The sequence below is a fragment of the Sprattus sprattus genome (assembly GCF_963457725.1).
Source record: "Sprattus sprattus genome assembly, chromosome: 2".
Taxonomy (NCBI): domain Eukaryota; kingdom Metazoa; phylum Chordata; class Actinopteri; order Clupeiformes; family Clupeidae; genus Sprattus; species Sprattus sprattus.
Window position 1 is genome coordinate 43,753,630 of NC_137921.1, and position 17,261 is coordinate 43,770,890.

Genomic DNA, 17,261 nt, shown 5'->3' on the forward strand with positions numbered 1-17,261 from the left:
AAAATGAGGGCAGATTTTGGATGTGTGCTCTCACATATACACACAACCCACTGAAGTAAAAAAACGCAAATGTCCAATTACCCCCCAGAATGTGGGCAAGTCTTGCCTTATTCACCTCCCTCTTTCTCCCTTCTTCACATGGTCACAGCCATTTCTCTTTCCTTACTTTGCACGCTCACACTCATACACTCTCTGTGACACACACACACACACACACACACACACACACACACACACACACATCATACTTTGTCATGCATGGCTGGTTTCCAGACAGCACCTGTCATGAGGGCAATCTAATGGTGCAGTCTTTTTTCACCAGACTGTTTTCACCATTCACTATTCTTCTCTGCATTTATGCCTATCTCACACTTTCTCTCTCCTTCCTCTCCAACCTTTCCCCTCCTCTCTCTCTCTCTCTCTTCCTCAGCCTATCGGGGGCCAGACACAGAGATGGCTGGTTTGACATGTGTGTATCTTTGGCTCCCCTGTCCATGCTGTTGCAGTTCTCTCCAGGACTGACTGACTGTAGCAGTTGCTGGCCACTCTGCAGCACCAGGGTCCCTGATGGGAAAAGAAATGATGTTTAGCTCTTGTTTGAGATTCCTAATGCTAGATTTGTCTGGCCAGTGGTTGGTGGAACTGTGGTTGGTGTACAGGCCAACACCTAGGCTATCAACACATTTGTAACCAATATTAAGACCGACACAGATTAATATTTGCAGGAAATTGAGTTCATAGTCACTTCAATTAACACATCATGTGTTGATAATGGGCCTATGATTGACAAAAACGATGTGACCTGGCTTGAGATAGGCTGGTCCGGTGTTTTACCACTGTGGGTCTGGTTGTTGGCCTGGGTTTGGGATGTCGTTGGGGTTTTGGGCCATTTTTTTTTAGGATATTTTTGTGGGCTGATATCACTGTGGGGCTGCAGTGTTTGCTTAATGTACTCTGGTGCTGCAGAACTGCTGAATCTGTGCTACATTGGAGCTTTTTTTCACTGCGCTGTATACTGTACTCTTGCTCTTGCTTGAATGACATTTTGAAAGTCACAAGAAAGAACTCTGCCTCTCAGGGCTCAGCTCTCTCACTCCCATGCTCAGCGTACGGCTCTCCGCAAAAAGGAAATGAAGCAAACGCACAGAAAGAAGTACTTAATGGTGGGCTGCAAAATAAAATCAATTAAATGTAATCAATTTTGATTTCTCAGACTTTTCCAAAGCAGGTCCTTTACCTAGACATCACTCAGAGAACGTAGCTGAAATCATAAAAAAAATCACAGACTATTAGTGATATAGTATCGGAAATGCACACGAAACGCCCTTTGCCCATGGTTACTTTCTCGTATTGCGAGCTCTGAAATAAGTGACTCGACAGATTTGTTTGTGCTAGAACTAAAAGAGAGAGCACGTCGTAGCTGGGTAACTGAGTGGCAGACACTGAGCCCGGTGGCACCTTACTTCAGCTGGTTTCTGCGTTGGCGTTAGCATGGCCATCCGCATTGGCTTCAGCTTCATGACAGTACCGTATCTGTGAGACCTGCTGGCGCGGCGAGTGAGGACCTGTTTTATCTGTCACTTAGCGTAGGAGCGGAAAGATTTGGAGGTATTCTTATATCACTTGCGAAGGACAGGATGCGAACATAAATTCCTTGTGTTGCACAATGGCACTGAGCTATGCTGTCCCCTGCTGGCTGCTCCCTGCACGGCAATGGCTGATGTAAATGAGTCTTGAAGCCTACTAGGAAGTGATTGGTCTTGGTCTCTGTTCTCATCCAGCTCGGTTAAAGGTAAGAGGATGTTAGACTGGATTAGGCTCTGTCAGTGAGAGTAACAGAAACCCTTGGGCCAAAGCGTTTGCCAGATGAGTCACTCACAGTCACAACACGACTGGTGAGCAGCTATGGTACGCTACTGTCTGCAGAAAAACCTCTTACTCTTCTCTCGTATGGGGATAAAGCTGAGGAAGCTATTGTGAATCAAGGATGTGTTTGTGTCTGGTCATTCAGACCGGATGGACAGACACTTCCCACAGCATCAGGCCAATTGCAACCCAATCAAAAGCCTCTTTGTCCAGCTCACATTGCATCGTGCCAATGCACATCTGGACGACACAAGCAATGGAAGCAGTCTGTACACTGTACAGTCTAAGTATTGCCATAGAGATTGACACGATACAGCCAAACGATTCTACTATTTTTGATTGTTTAACGTCCAATTTCCCCTCTCAATTTGAATCTATCCCTGTTGCGATAGCAGCACTAGCTGACTACTTGGTTGTACTTACATCAGGCCATTGCCTGTCTTTCTGTGCAAATGCTAAAATGTGTGCAGGTGGATTTATGAATTCTAGCTTATCAACACAAGGCTGTTCATTGCAAAATAAATAACTGATGCTTAGCTGGACTTAGCAGACACTACAGCTATTACGACAGCCCATTAAAGACGGGGGAAAAAAATCCACTGCATGGCTGTAAGGACTAGAATTTATCACTCTGACCCACATCCCAAAATTACCGTATTAGCCACCATTTTTAATAGAGGGTGTGTCCGCTAGCGTAATGGATCTGGTAATGCTAGTTTCACAGTGGCTCGGCAGTAACAGATAACAATGACAGTCGGGTGCCTTTAAACATGTTATCTGATCCCGTGGTTTACTGCTGGTGCTGCTGCTGAGGAGAGAGGCCTTCAGCCAGCCTGGCTCCCTCCCTGAGAGGCTCGCCCGGTGATGGATGGACAGATCCGTCTCAGAGCCGCGCGGGAGGAGAGCAGCATCTGCTCAACTGCAAATACAGTAAATGTAATTAAGAGGAACTGCTCACTAGGGCTGGCCCGCCGTCAGTGGGGGTCAAAAGGCACTGATGACCACGGGCATGCAAAGGTCTATGTTTAAATAGTGAGTTGGAAAGGAGAGCTGTTTTGCCATGCACAAATGGAACATGTGTTCTGTGTACACTGCCATACCCAAACAGTCAGTGATCTGTGCATGTTGTGTGGTTGTATGTGTCAGCGATCTGCGCCAGGCTGGGAGATAGGGGGTGTTGGAGATAATTTTGTCCCCGGACCCTAGCAAGACATGCAGCGACTTGTACCTTGGTACAAATGAAAACTTGTAAAAAGGAAATTGTGCAATTTGGGCAACGCTAGACAGGGTGAAATCCTTGGACATACAGAGGGAGTGAGTTGTGCAGGTTATTGTATTCCCCAAGATATACACTCGATCAGCTACTTCTATAGGCACAGAGATACAAATTGATACATTATTAAAAGTTGAGGTACAGTTGAAACCCGCAGTCACAGAGGCCAAGAAGAAATAAGGTTAGTGTGAGTGGGTAGCATAACAATTGGGCCTCTACGGGAAGCTGCAGAGAAGGTGGATAAGTAATGGTGCTTCTGGCTGATTGCTTATGGATGTGCTTTGTGATGCCAGCCTTTGCTCTCCGGCCCCTAAGCTGCTGTGCGCTTTGGCTGACCTTCTTCCTTCCTACCTTTCTTCCTTTTGTCCCTTTCTTCAGTCTCATGTTGGTATGTAGGAGCTGTCCGCACTTTCTTGTTCCTTGTCTTCTTGAATCGCACTTTTAAAAAGCCTCTTGATTTTTTTCTTCTTTTTCTTGTGTCCTATTCATTTCTGCCTTCTTCACGTCTTCACTTATTCTGTCTTTTTCTTCTGTTTTTGTCTCTCTATTTTTCCTTCTCTCGCCTCTTCCTTTATCTGTCTGCCTCCTTTCTCTCTGTCCGTTCTCTCGCCTCCCTGTCTCTGGCAAACCCCCCTCCCCTACCCCACTCTCTCTCCCTCCCACCTCCGTCCACTCCGCACCCCTTTGCCCCTTCCCCCTCCCCCCGCCCGCCCTCCCTGACAGACATATCCGATCACAAGAACAATAACAATAATGGGCAGGCTGTCAATCAAAGAGGTGATCTCTCCACAGTGACCAATGCCATGACTGGGATGAGTCCGTCCCCGTCTCTCTCCGCCCTGTCCAGCCGTGCTGGCTCTGTTGCCAGCCTTGCCGACCGCATCATGTTCAGCCCCGGCAGCGAGGAGGCCATTGAGAGGCTGAAGGTGAGTCCTCCCCCATCCCCCAACCCCCTAGACCTTCTGCTCACTGCCTCAACTGCCCATGTGGCATTCTGATGCTCTGCTATGATTCAACAAGACAACCTTGATCATTTTCTTTTTTGTAGACAAAATAAGTAGACTCTCTGTGAAGTTAGAGTATCAGCATAAAATCAGTAGATACATAAATCTCTGATATTCTGTGAAAAATATCACAGAGCCAAAGAAAGGTTCAAATTGTGAAACTGTGAGGTAATGAGGTAGCAAGCACAAACACACACACAAACACACACACACACATAAACACAAAACACTGTGGTATAAAACCACCCTATGAATCAGACTCTCTGTTCACTAGCTGAATATAAATGAACACGTTTATGACAACTGGTAGAGCTGGATATTGCAGAGGTGTGTGGCTTGTGTACTCCAATTACTGCTACTGAATATGACTCAGTGATGGTGTGTGTAGGAGTTTCCACACACTAGCATCTCCATTCCTTACCCAGCGTTTGGGCAAATATTAACCTGCTTTGACCAGAGTGTGCTTTCAGCTAATAATGAAACATTTGTGCAATTTCCATGAGTTACTTCTGTCATCCTCATTTGTGTCTAATTTTGAGCATAATACAATTAAAACATTTTGAATGTTTGTAAAATGGCAGCCTTCAGGTTCTGGAGCTGAATTTCACATTTAAATTGTATCCCTTCGGTATGCAGTTCATCGCATTGAGTTGTGAATACTGATGCTGTGTGGTGGTGTACTGGGTTGCATGCCTTGACTTGACTTGTTCTCCTCTGCCATGTCAACCAGGAAACTGAGAAAATCATAGCTGAGCTCAATGAGACCTGGGAGGAGAAGCTTCGCCGCACAGAGGCCATCCGCATGGAACGGTGAGCGTGTGTCTCTCTCTCTCTCGGTCAGATTTCTGCATACAGGGCATTTATTCTTCAACATAAACGTTACCAAAATGTATGTACGCTTTCCATACAGCAAATGCTTTCCTCTGCATACTGTACACTGGGCAGTGCAGAGTAGAAAAAACATTTTGCAGATTCTCAGTAAACAATTGCTGTTCAGTGAAGTGGGTTGTTTATTCTGAGCCCTGCGTGCATCACATGTAAGTGTGTACACATGAGTGTGTGTACCGTACATAGGTCAAAAACCCCAAATGTCATATCTGCACTAGCTCTCCACACAGCATGCATGAAACAACGCTGTGATGTAGTGGCGCACGCTGAGATACAAACATGGACTCTGCTTTGCACAGTGAGGCCCTGCTGGCTGAGATGGGGGTGGCCATGAGGGAAGATGGTGGCACCGTGGGCGTGTTCTCACCAAAGAAGGTAAGCAGACCCCCCTCCCCAAAAAAGAAGCCCAGATGGCTCTCGCTGACTCAGCCATGTTACTCACTCAAACATCTCTGCATCATCATGGTCTGTGCAGTACACCCTCATTTCTCCTCAAGCTGCTAAGCCCAGCTGTTAGGCTGGGGTGAAATCAGTGCAATGAGCTCAGTGATTAACATTACAGCCTGTTGATTTCTGTACATTTGTTTGTGCTCCCTGCCTTGAAGCCTCACGAGAGAAAGCCCCAGGCCGTGTTCATTGACACAGTGGGCCTCTTCTCCCCTAACGAGGTTGGTTGCCATGGAGAGCTTCTGGAGACTCTCCGGCTGTTTTTTTTGTTCTTTCTCTGTTGAGACTCTGCTGTCTGCTCCTGAGTGCTCCGTCTTTTTCTTCCTCTCCGTCAGTGCAGTAATGAAGGGCAAAAAACGTTCCTCGTTGTAGGAGAGCCTTATCCCCAGTCTTATGGATATGTAGTGTCCTCTTGAAGCACCCGTACACAAAGAAGGTGCAGAAGGTGAACTGTATTCAATTAGGCTCATTGACAACATCAGTCCATATCCATGTAGTGTCGTAATTACTGTTGAGAGATCGTTTAGATCAGTAGAGTGCGCCTTTCATGTTTTTAACGGCGCCGCGGCTCATTAGAAAGCGCTGCTCTGAGCAGTCAAGTGTCCAGAATGGCCAAAGCAAACACATTACAGGCTTTGACCAGGTCATTGGAGAGGTTTATTGTCTTCCTTTGTATGTTTGTGTGTGTGTGTGTCTGTGTGTTTGTGTGTGTGTGAAACAGCTGTAGACAACATTAGTGGCAAATGTGTTGACTGAAACACACACACACACACACACACTCCTATGGTCCATGGACACTGGCAACTGTGTGTGTCTCTTGTATTTACCTCTACTTCCTGAGGGATCTCTTTACACTCGCATGCAGAGTAGAGTTTGGGTTTTTTCATTGCAGAAATATCCCTGGGTGATTGTGTTGTTGCCTTTTCTAAGTGTGAGCGTCTCAGGCATTATTACAGGTGGTCTGATTTCTCTGATGTGAGGTGCCCTACGGCACACAGAGGACTCACATTATTTATATTTTTTTTATAAATTATGATTGTTATTGAAGCATGGGCTTGGTGTGTTTAAGACCTCTGATGTACTGTTGATGTAATGTGCAGAGTTAGTTGGTTAAAGTCACTCACACACTGTTGTTTTGGTGCTAGACTCCCCATCTGGTGAACCTGAATGAAGATCCTTTGATGTCTGAGTGCCTCCTATACTATATCAAAGATGGAATCACAAGGTAAATTCATTTGCCATGGTTGCTTATATTCCTAGGAATGAATTTGGAAACACTTTGCCTCCCTTTTAATAAGTTTGGAGATGTGGAATCAAATGAAATGAAACCACAGTGTGATGCATTTGAAATGAATGAAAATTGTAAATTCTTTTTTTTAGGGTTGGTCGTGTGGACGCATGTAGCCGTCAGGACATTGTTCTCAGTGGCCACTTCATCAAGGATGAGCACTGCATTTTCACCTGTGCAACTGACAGCCATGGAGAAGGTAAGCCAGAGACAGATTGAGAAAGCATGTTGTTTTCAAGCTCAGGTTGCTGTACTCATTTACTCTTCTTGTGTTGGGTTGGTTTAATGACATGGAATTTCCTCCAATGTTGTAATACAGCAGTGATCCTGGAGCCTTGTGAGGATGCTGAGACATACGTCAACGGGAAGAGGGTGACTGAGCCCACAGTTCTCAGATCAGGTAGGCTGTTTGGTGTATTGCCATGTTCTCAGTGAATAATAATAATATCTAAAAAATGTCCTGTTTTACAATTGCAACAGTTTCTCAATGACACTTAATTTTTGTTCACTGATTCAAAGAAAATAAATGCAGAATAACATGGTGTTATTCTTGAAGCTGATGACAGATCTGTTTAAAATAACACGGTTATCTTAATGTGGTGCATCTGTTTTGTTCTGGCTTTTGACTTGATACAGGAAACCGCATCATCCTGGGTAAGAGCCACGTGTTTCGCTTCAACCACCCGGAGCAGGCGCGTCAGGAGCGGGAACGCACGCCCTGCGCTGAGACCCCCATGGAGCCTGTGGACTGGGCCTTCGCTCAGAGGGAGCTGCTGGACAAACAGGGCATCGACATGAAGCAGGAGATGGACCAGAGGTGAGATGGGGAGGAGAGGAAGAGGGAGGGCGAGTAGGGAAAGGAGAGCATGGTGCAGACAGTAGTGTGTGTATGTGTGCTTGGGAGAGATGGAGGTGGGTTGGATATGGATAGATGAACTATAGGGTGGATGGATGGATGGGTAGATGGATGGATGCAAAGACAGATAGTATGTTTAAAGAGTGAGTAAGGGTGAAGATGGATAGATGACTGTATAGGGTTGGTCTTGTGACTATATTTGACAGATTTGATCGTTTTTTCTGAGGGTTTCATTCTCTGTGTGTCCTTCTCTGTCCTTCTGCTCCCTAGGCTGCAGGAGCTGGAAGAACAGTACCGGCGGGAGAGAGAGGAGACCAACAACCTCCTGGAGCAGCAGAGGCTGGTGAGAACTGATGAGCTCCAGCACTAACATACATCAATTCAGAATAATGTGCAATCAAGGCCTTGAAGGGATTTTTTCATTAAAAAAGACCTCTAAATATGTACATTTGTGGAACAGGGTTTTTAAGGGGTTCAATCAATGCCAAGCGAGGAGCTTTAGAGTGAATGTGGAGGTATTTGAACTTCAGGGTCCTCTTTGTAGTCTGTGACATGTTGGAAGCAGCACCAAGGTCATCGAGTTATATTTCAAGTACTGATATAATATTTGCTTTTATCTGAGTGTTGTTTAAATTACACTACCCTTAACAGTATCTGCTTTACTGTTGAATAATACCTCATATGAATATATGTAAGGGAAACTTTGTCTCATAACTATAGTATTATTTGTAATCAATCCTCCAGGACTATGAGAGCAAGCTGGAGGCCCTCCAGAAGCAGGTGGACCGATGTAACCCCGAGGCGACAGAGGAAGAGGAGGAACCTGAAGAGGAAGGTGAGATGATATAAATGTCTATCTATTACAGTGTGACCAAAAAATAAACATTAGGATAAAAATGGTTGCTCATGTAAACTTGTTTTACCCACAGTGCAATGGACAGAACGTGAGACAGAGATGGCCTTATGGGCCTTCCGCAAGTGGCGGTGCTACCAGTTCACCTCCCTCAGGGACCTTCTGTGGGGCAATGCCATCTTCCTCAAGGAAGCGAACGCCATTAGTGTTGAGCTAAAGAAGAAGGTAAGGCAGTGTGAGGCATGTCACAAGAAGTTTTTTAAAAGAAGAGAGTCAGATTTAACAAGTACAATTATTCAACTCACACAAGATCTGTGTTATTCACGAGAGACACACACCACAATGATGCATGTGTTTCCCACCCAAGTGAGGACAGTGCATCAATAATAAAATGGATTGAATAATCAAATATTTAAGAAAATTGCCTTTGTATTTCTAAATGGTTAGGATATGGAAATGATTAATTTTGATAGCTTATCAGTAACAATTGGTGTAAAGTAGTGAAAACTTAAAGCATTTGAAAAGATTGGATACTGTGTGATACATTTTGATGTCAGGGGACTTACGTTTTGTAGTGCTAACATGTCCGTGTGTTTGGATCCACAGGTTCAGTTCCAGTTTGTGCTGCTGACAGACACTCTGTACTCCCCTTTGCCTCCGGACCTGCTGCCTCCTGAGGCGGCCAAAGATCGGGAGAAACGCCCCTTCCCTCGAACCATAGTGGCTGTCGAGGTGCAGGACCAGAAGAATGGAGCCACTCACTACTGGACCCTGGAGAAACTTAGGTAACTATATGTCTTGTGCTGCATGAAGGCACACACACACACACACACACACACACACACACACACACACACATTGTGTCAAAGGTAATTGTACCTCTTAAAAGTGCAGTACCACTTGTATGTGAGGGTAAAAATTGCTAAGTAATTTGCTATATTTTTAGTTGTCTTTCTATAAATCCTTGTTATATACTTTTTACACATTACAACTCTCATCTGCTTTTAATAGACTCTATATTAAAACTTTTTTACAGCTTGACGCAACATTATGTAAGATTTTAAGCATAGCAAAGACTCACAGCACAGACACTGTGACTGAGCCAGCCTCATTTATCACTCTCTGCTGTCCCCTGCAGGCAACGGTTGGAACTGATGAGGGAGATGTATGATCGGGCCGCAGAGGTCCCTAGCCCTGCTCTGGAGGACTGCGACAGTGCCATGACGGGTGGCGACCCCTTTTATGACCGCTTCCCCTGGTTCCGTCTGGTGGGAAGGTGAGTGCTATGGCGATTGCAACATTGTGCAGGCAGGCATGATTTGAGAAGACTGTCAGTAAGATGCTTTAGAACAGGGATGCCCTAATTCTACTCCTTGAGATGTACACTCCCGGAGAGTTTACAGGCCTTACAGGCATTACATAGATATATTAATATTATTACTGACTAGTGAATGAAATAAGTGAACATGTAATTTGAGTCAAGCAGGTTTATTTAAGATTGCAACCAAAAACCACGGAAAGCAAACTCTCTCTCTGAAGAGAATGGGACTCCCCTGCTCTAAACCTGTCAATGGCAAGTATGGAAACTAGGGTTTTAGAGCACGCGCTGACACTTGCCATGCGGAGTATTTGCTACTGTACGATAGAATGCTTTGACATTGACAAAGCCCGTCTCCTCCCAGCAGCCACTGCAGAAAGGGGCTCACTGCTGACCTATATTCTCACGGGCCTCCAGTGATCAGCGTTAAAGTCAGCTGCTGTATGCAGGCCAGAGATCAGTGTCCATTAAGAGTGAGTGCTGGGCGGAGGCGTACTCTGCTGATGCTATTTGGTACCCCCTTGGGAAAGATGGATGAGAGAACACACACACACACACACACACACACACACACACACACACACACACACACACACAGCTTTAGGACCTCGCAGGTGTTTTGATGTACTGGCTGTTAGTGGAGCATGAAAATGGCTGCTCCCTCACTCTCTACTTAGGTCACCTCTCTGTGACAATTATTACACTCAGTGGCCCTGGAATGCCTGAAAAACTCCTGTTATCTCTGTCAACAGATAAATAGCACATCTGTAATGTCAGACTCTTCAATGGACATCTGACATACTGTATCGTATTTGATGACTTCATATCGACCAAGCATATGACATCTCATATACTGAATCATTTATGTGAAATCATTTATAGTGACAAAGAATATCCAAACTGATTTATTAACTAAACAACCAATAAAACCGGCTGGTTAACACGCCAAAATTGTCAAATTAAATAAAAAAGCACACAGACCTGACCTCTTCCTCTCTCCGTCTTGACCTCAACCAGTGTTTGTCTCTTTATCTTGTTCTTACTAACCCTGGTCCACTTCCTCCTCCTCTCCTCTCCTTTCCCCTCCCTGTCCCCTTACCTCTCATCCCTCCATCTCTCTGGTGACACCAGAAACCCCATCTTCCACGCATGCATGAGTCAGCGTATGAGCGAGCCCACCCCTTCTCCTACCCTCTCCAACCCCAGCTCGGACTTAACCGAGCTGGCTGACCCCTGGCGCCGGGGGTGGAGGGTGGAGGAGGAGGGGATGGAGGAGTTGGAAGACCTGGACGATGATGATGATGATGATGATATCTTTTTGGACGACCCATCCTCGGAACTTGGGGGAGAGGAGGATGATGGTGATGGTGATGAGGAGGTGGAGGAGGAGGAGGAGAGGGCGCTGTGCCCACGCTCCGGCGAAGGCCCGGACCCTTTTTACGACCGCTCGCCCATATTCAGTGTAGTGGGAAGGTTGGTGAGGTTTCGGGAGCCTGCTGGAAGAGGAAACTAGCTCTTTCACACTGAGACATAGGGCCTCCTTGAGTGTCACACAGACACACACACACCGACTCACACGTAAATACATTCAAGCAAATATTGTTGACACAAGTGTAGCCATTTACATGCAAGCTTGGTCATACAGTATATATATATTGTAGCTACAGAAATACCCATACTCAATCACTCACATTAATGTAAAATATGTCATTCAGAAGACATTTTTGCAACCAGACAGTCTTTAAGCAACTATGCATAGACTTCACATACAGACACCACAATGTCCTTATAAAACATGCACTCCTCTTAATACACCATACTGTCTCCATTCGCTTTCCTTTCGATGCAGTAGTCGTCAGTGCGCACGTGGCGGGGTGGTTACAGGGAGACTCCTCTTAAAAGTAATATACTCAGCCTGAACGGGGCCCAGACCATGTAAGAGATGTATGCTTTAATAGGCCATGTTTCCAGCGCCTTGGAAAGGCTTCCCCACACGACAGCGATGGCCCTGCGTGCGAAGGCTGGTCCTTTATAGTGGGAAAGATAAATGACATCACTCGGAATGGTGACGGGATGTAGGAATCCACCACGCAGGGGCCAAGGCTACCAGGTCCCTCGCCTCTCGTTTGGCCGCGCTCTCTTAAGGCATTTACGGCCGCTCACACACGCAAGGTTCTCCACGCTTTGTGAACACTCGTCCAAGGCCAGCTCCTTTAAAATCCATGCCCAAGCACTCACACCCCGGCCACAAACACAACTCCAGCAGGAACATTCATGTTCTCACACTCTTATAGACTTATGTTAATGCCAACAAGCATGCTTTCCTGAATGCTTGGAACAAGATAACTGAATGGTAAAATAGAATAAAATACACATCAATCCTGATATCATGTCCTAACAGATATCTTAAAGGTGAAGTTAAAATGAAGCGGCTGACATACAAATCAGTATATTTGCTGGATTAGTGTCCAGGTATGGTTGGGAGATCCATCATCTTCGGGGCTCAGAATAACTGCCAGTTAGTTTTTAGCATAACAGCTAATGTGGTGTCCTAAGTGGACTATTATCGGTGTGACCATAGTCACAGTTAAATTGATTTGTATACTGCACAGTCAGAATCTTGCATACTCCCCTCAAAATATTGCCGTAATCATACATAGGCTCTCATCCAAATTAGTTGTGAGCACATACCTTGAGCTTTGGCTGTCACTGATTCACGTAATTAAACTGATTGGTATTTGGATGATTCTTAGTGGAATGAGCTTGTATGCTCTTTGAATGAATCGCTTTTTATCCACTGTCCAAACACTCCTGCACTTCTTTTTTGCCAAGGTTTGTGCTTCACAGACTTCCCATTGGCTTGTTGAGACTCAGCACCATGGCTTTTCCTAGAAATGTCACTGGGCTTGACTTCTTGACATGCTGAGATGTCTGCTTTGTACTGATGGCAAGACAAAGCTGCCTCGTGTTTCGTATGGCATGAACGGTCCATGAATCCAAACAAACGATTCATCCAAATGAATCGGTTCTTTTTCTGTGGTGATTCAGGGAGATTGTTATCTCAAGATGAAAGAGCTGGTTTTCTATTGCAGCTGACTCTACTAGGCATGCCAGAGCACACCCTCGTTTGATCATTTTGTCATTTTTTTTTTGTCAAATTTGGTATTTTGAGTAATTGGCTTTCACCTTTGCATAAACTTGCACTTGCGCACACTAAGCACACTAACAGTTGGTCTGGAAGCTGTGTTTATTATTTCTGGTTTCATGCCCTTGTTTTTTTCTTGAACATACTTGGAAGTATCAGCAGTGGTGATTGAATTGTATCTGTGGTCTGTATTTCACATGATTTTCATCTAATTTTGCTTTGAGTCGATAAGCCAAATGCTTTTTTAGTTTTACTTTTTTTGGTCCTGAGCATGTCCTCTTTGCACCTCACCAATCTTGTCTTACACCTCCTCACTCCTTTCCCTTTGAATGTGTATCCCCATTGGCCTCTGGGAAATGCAGTCCTCAATTACAACGCAACAAATTTATATCAGGTCAGAAAAGTAAAGGGTTTAAAATTAGGAGAAACTGAAAGCATGGAGTCAATATACTCCTTACTGTAAACACTCAACGGAGAACTCTGTCGCAGTCAATGAAGAATCATATTGGTGCTGCAGACTGTTTTGGCTTGGTCAGGATCTGTCATCTAATAGGCATATAATATATATATATATATAATATATATATATATATATATATATATATATATATATATATATATATATATATATATATAAAATTATGGTTTATATACTTTTGACTGCAGTCTAAAGATCATCATATTTACAATGATTTACCTTTAAACTCATGGTCACAATTCTATTTATAATTTTGCATATAGAATCTAAGATGCTCCTAGAAAAAATAATTTCGCCATGTAATTTTTGGTATGTTTCTTATTTCTCCAGACAGTATTTACCAATGCTGGTGGTTGAAATGATCAGTCTTAGATTTTGTTTGAAACATTGGTGTCTCACGGTAATTACTCTAAAGTTCAGTCTTAAAAGCGAGTTATTTGAAGAAAAGAACCACAATGTAATCACGATACACAATACAAATACACACACGCAGAGGCAGCTGTACAGCATTTGACAGAGCAGTACAAAAAAGTTCAAATGCACTGACACTGGTTACAAACATTGGACCCCTACATCATTTAGCTGGCCTACCTGCCTGCCCATAAGAGTACAGTCTCCTCTCACCCCCATGCTCCTAAACCTCACCAAAGATAGCCTCAAACCGTGTGATGAATAAGATCAGGGTAGAAGTCCTCTGTGTGTGAAGATAGTAACAGTGAACAGGATAAGACCATCTTGTGCAGCTACCCAGAGCAGTCATGGCCGCCGTGAGAGTCGTCCCAGCTTTTCAGTTCAGTTGCTTTGCCGGCTTGGTGTCGTGTTTGTGTGTCCAGTGCTGTGTTTGTCTGTTTGTCTGAAAACCTGCTGATTTGTTCTTGTGCTCCATCTTTTGTTCTTCCCTTCCCCATTCTATCACTTTCTGTCCTTTTTCTTTCATCCTCGCTTTCCTTCTCAGGGCCTTTGTGTATCTGAGCAACCTGCTGTACCCTGTGCCCCTGGTGCACCGCGTGGCCATTGTCAGTGAGAAGGGCGAGGTGAAGGGTTTCCTCAGGGTGGCAGTGCAAGCCATCTCAGGTAACATCTGACCCAGAGGTCATCATCTGCCCTATACCAATGATGAGAGCGCAAGATGACCCTGGAGCTGTGTGTGTGTGTGTGTGTGTGTGTGTGTGTGTGTGTATGTATTATGTAACTAGTCTTTGTAAAACTATTGTATGGGTCCCAATTAGCAGTGTCTTTGTATCGTCCCTTTTAAAGTGTGTATCATATTGATATTGATCAGTCATTATATTTTAAGTGCCTTGGGGTTAGTTGCTTTTGAGTGTTTTCTCAGTTTATGAAGAATCAAATTATCATTAAACAGTCGGATAAATATTTGGATGGATGGATGTATAGATACATGTATGTATATATTGATGGAATGATGACTGGACAGCTGGAGGGCTGGGATGACAAACAAGTGGTCGGATAAAAGCACTGATAGTGGGTTACACAGAGGTGTGTATTAATGGATTGAAAGCAGAATAATTGCGTTGGTGCAATGCAAGATGGAAAGATACATTTTCGAGTGACCCTTGAGTTAAATGAAGTGAAGTGAAGTAAGTGAAAATGTCCTGTGTTTCTGAAGCCTGCATCAGTAGATGAATGCCATATTGAGTGATAGATGGGTGGCTAAATGAATGAATGAATGAATGATTGAATGAGTATACATGAATGGATTGATGTGGGTGGTTGGGTTAACTGAAGGATGGGGAGAGTGGTACTTCTAGAGGAAGTGAAGTGAAGGCGCTCTGTGTTTTCCTCCAGCCGATGAGGAGGCTCCAGACTATGGCTCCGGAGTCAGGCAGTCAGGTACTGCCAAGATCTCCTTTGAGGACCAGCAGTTTGAGAAGGTAAGGTCAGCACTTACATCACACAAGTGTTGAAACACACTCGCACAAGACCATATTACCTCATGTAACAATATAAAAAACGCCCTCGCAACACCTGGATGAATATGCATTTAATTGTTTTTTAATACTTCAATCAGAGTTTAAAATGTAATCTATGAATTGTAAAGTGCATTACCCAGGTTAGACTCATTCAACTGCAGTGCAGATTGACCTTTCTGAGAGTATTCTTTCATGGGCAGTTCCAGACGGAGTCCTGTCCAATGGTCAGTCTGACCCGGACAGGTGTGTCCCAGGAGGAGCTGCGTATTGTAGAAGGGGAGGGACAAAACTCAGAGATGGGCCCTTCAGCAGATGAGGTCAACAATAACACCTGTGCAGGTAAACAAACTAGAGTTAGTACAAGGATTTAGGTACACTTTTTTGGCGTACTAAAAGTTACACTTTCACGTTCCTTGTGTGACATTCCTGCTGCAGCCAATCCAGATGAGATAGAGAGCCCTCTGAAGGCAGGCCTTGAGGGGCCTTTGGAAGGGGCAATGGAGCACCTGAGGATTGGAAATGTCTTCACCTTCAGGGTCACAGTGCTTCAGGCCTCCAGCATCTCTGCAGAGTATGCAGACATCTTCTGCCAGTTCAAGTAAGTTATCGCTCCTCAGATAATAATTCAAGTTTGACTTAAAGTTAGTGGGCAGTTAGATCCATATGATGAACAATAAGTCACTAATTATAGGCAGACTCTATTATGGTTTCAATGTCTGACTGTTACTCTGATGCTGATCCTAAAGCTTTATCCACCGGCATGATGAGGCCTTCTCCACTGAACCTCTGAAGAATACGGGTCGTGGGCCCCCACTAGGATTTTACCATGTGCAGAATGTAAGTTTAAAAGAAGGGAGTAGATTTTTGGCAAAGTTATTGTGGCAATAAAATTCAAAAAGTACTAGCGTGTCAATGTGGAGGGTATATGTATCAAAACAATTCCATTATGAGTTTGTATCACCTTTTGAGAAAACTAATAAAAGTGATTTTTCACCTCTTTGTCCAGATTGCTGTAGAGGTAACCAAGTCATTTGTGGAGTACATAAAAACACAGCCCATTGTGTTTGAGGTGTTTGGCCACTACCAGAAACAGCCCTTCCCACCACTCTGCAAGGACCTCATCAGGTATAATAAAGCGCAAAAAAACACTAGTTGATTATCCCTGAGGGTAATAAATTATATGACATGTTCAGATAGTAAGTCTTTTGCTCTTTGTTCTTTTTTAATGGCAGCCCCCTACGCCCAAGCAGAAGACAATTTCCACGAGTGATGCCCCTCTCAAAACCAGGTAAACAAACTAGCAAAATTAGGTAGATAAATAAGACTGGTGCTATTGATGCCTGCACTTAACCATTATTTACTTCCAAAGTTTGGGATGGACTATCACTGTATGAACGGAAAAAACAGCCTTTTCTCTTGTGTGTTTGTTGATATGTTGCCCATGTTGTCAAGGTAATGGTTGAGATCATCCAATAACTCACATTTATTTTCTCTTGGGGGCTGAACCATTTCAATGTTTCGTTACTTGTGTGTATGCACTGTAAGCGTATGTGTATGAATATAAGTTTGTGTGTATATGTGTGTGTGGGTGCGCAGAGGCTGACAAAGACACCCCATCCGACCAGGAGAAGACGTTGGAGCTCATTCGCTATCTGGTGCCTGAGGTGTTCAACGGGGCGCTGGTGGACTCGCTGTCATGCCACGCCCTGTCGGCGGCAGGGATGGCCGCCTCGTACCTCTGTGAGGTGGAGGAGCAGGCGATGCTGCAGGCTCCGCCCCTCTCTATCTGTTCAGTCATTAGGGCACAGAAGCCGGGTCGGTACCACCCCAGTGTGCCAAGCCAGAACCAAAGCCCTGAAACTGGAGCTTAGCATTTAGCCACCCTAGAACTCTGCACCTCTCAATAAGATTAGC

The 17,261-nt window shown here is 44.5% G+C and overlaps 1 protein-coding gene across 1 annotated transcript in view; it reads left to right on the forward strand.

Moving 5' to 3' along the window:
* The window catches only part of kif1aa (kinesin family member 1Aa), a gene marked incomplete at both ends in the record, with an annotated part of 53,110 nt that overhangs the window by 20,385 nt on the left and 15,464 nt on the right, over positions 1-17,261 (forward strand). Inside the window, 21 exons of the mRNA XM_080831881.1 lie at positions 431-469; positions 3,863-4,065; positions 4,874-4,953; positions 5,331-5,406; positions 6,624-6,703; positions 6,859-6,965; positions 7,086-7,166; positions 7,403-7,583; positions 7,893-7,965; positions 8,367-8,457; positions 8,552-8,700; positions 9,082-9,260; positions 9,614-9,751; positions 10,925-11,266; positions 14,372-14,490; positions 15,223-15,308; positions 15,548-15,686; positions 15,783-15,945; positions 16,094-16,184; positions 16,354-16,472; positions 16,580-16,635. Coding sequence (XP_080688007.1) covers positions 431-469; positions 3,863-4,065; positions 4,874-4,953; positions 5,331-5,406; positions 6,624-6,703; positions 6,859-6,965; positions 7,086-7,166; positions 7,403-7,583; positions 7,893-7,965; positions 8,367-8,457; positions 8,552-8,700; positions 9,082-9,260; positions 9,614-9,751; positions 10,925-11,266; positions 14,372-14,490; positions 15,223-15,308; positions 15,548-15,686; positions 15,783-15,945; positions 16,094-16,184; positions 16,354-16,472; positions 16,580-16,635 — 2,592 coding nt within the window. The remainder of the gene's footprint in view (positions 1-430; positions 470-3,862; positions 4,066-4,873; positions 4,954-5,330; positions 5,407-6,623; positions 6,704-6,858; positions 6,966-7,085; positions 7,167-7,402; positions 7,584-7,892; positions 7,966-8,366; positions 8,458-8,551; positions 8,701-9,081; positions 9,261-9,613; positions 9,752-10,924; positions 11,267-14,371; positions 14,491-15,222; positions 15,309-15,547; positions 15,687-15,782; positions 15,946-16,093; positions 16,185-16,353; positions 16,473-16,579; positions 16,636-17,261) is intronic.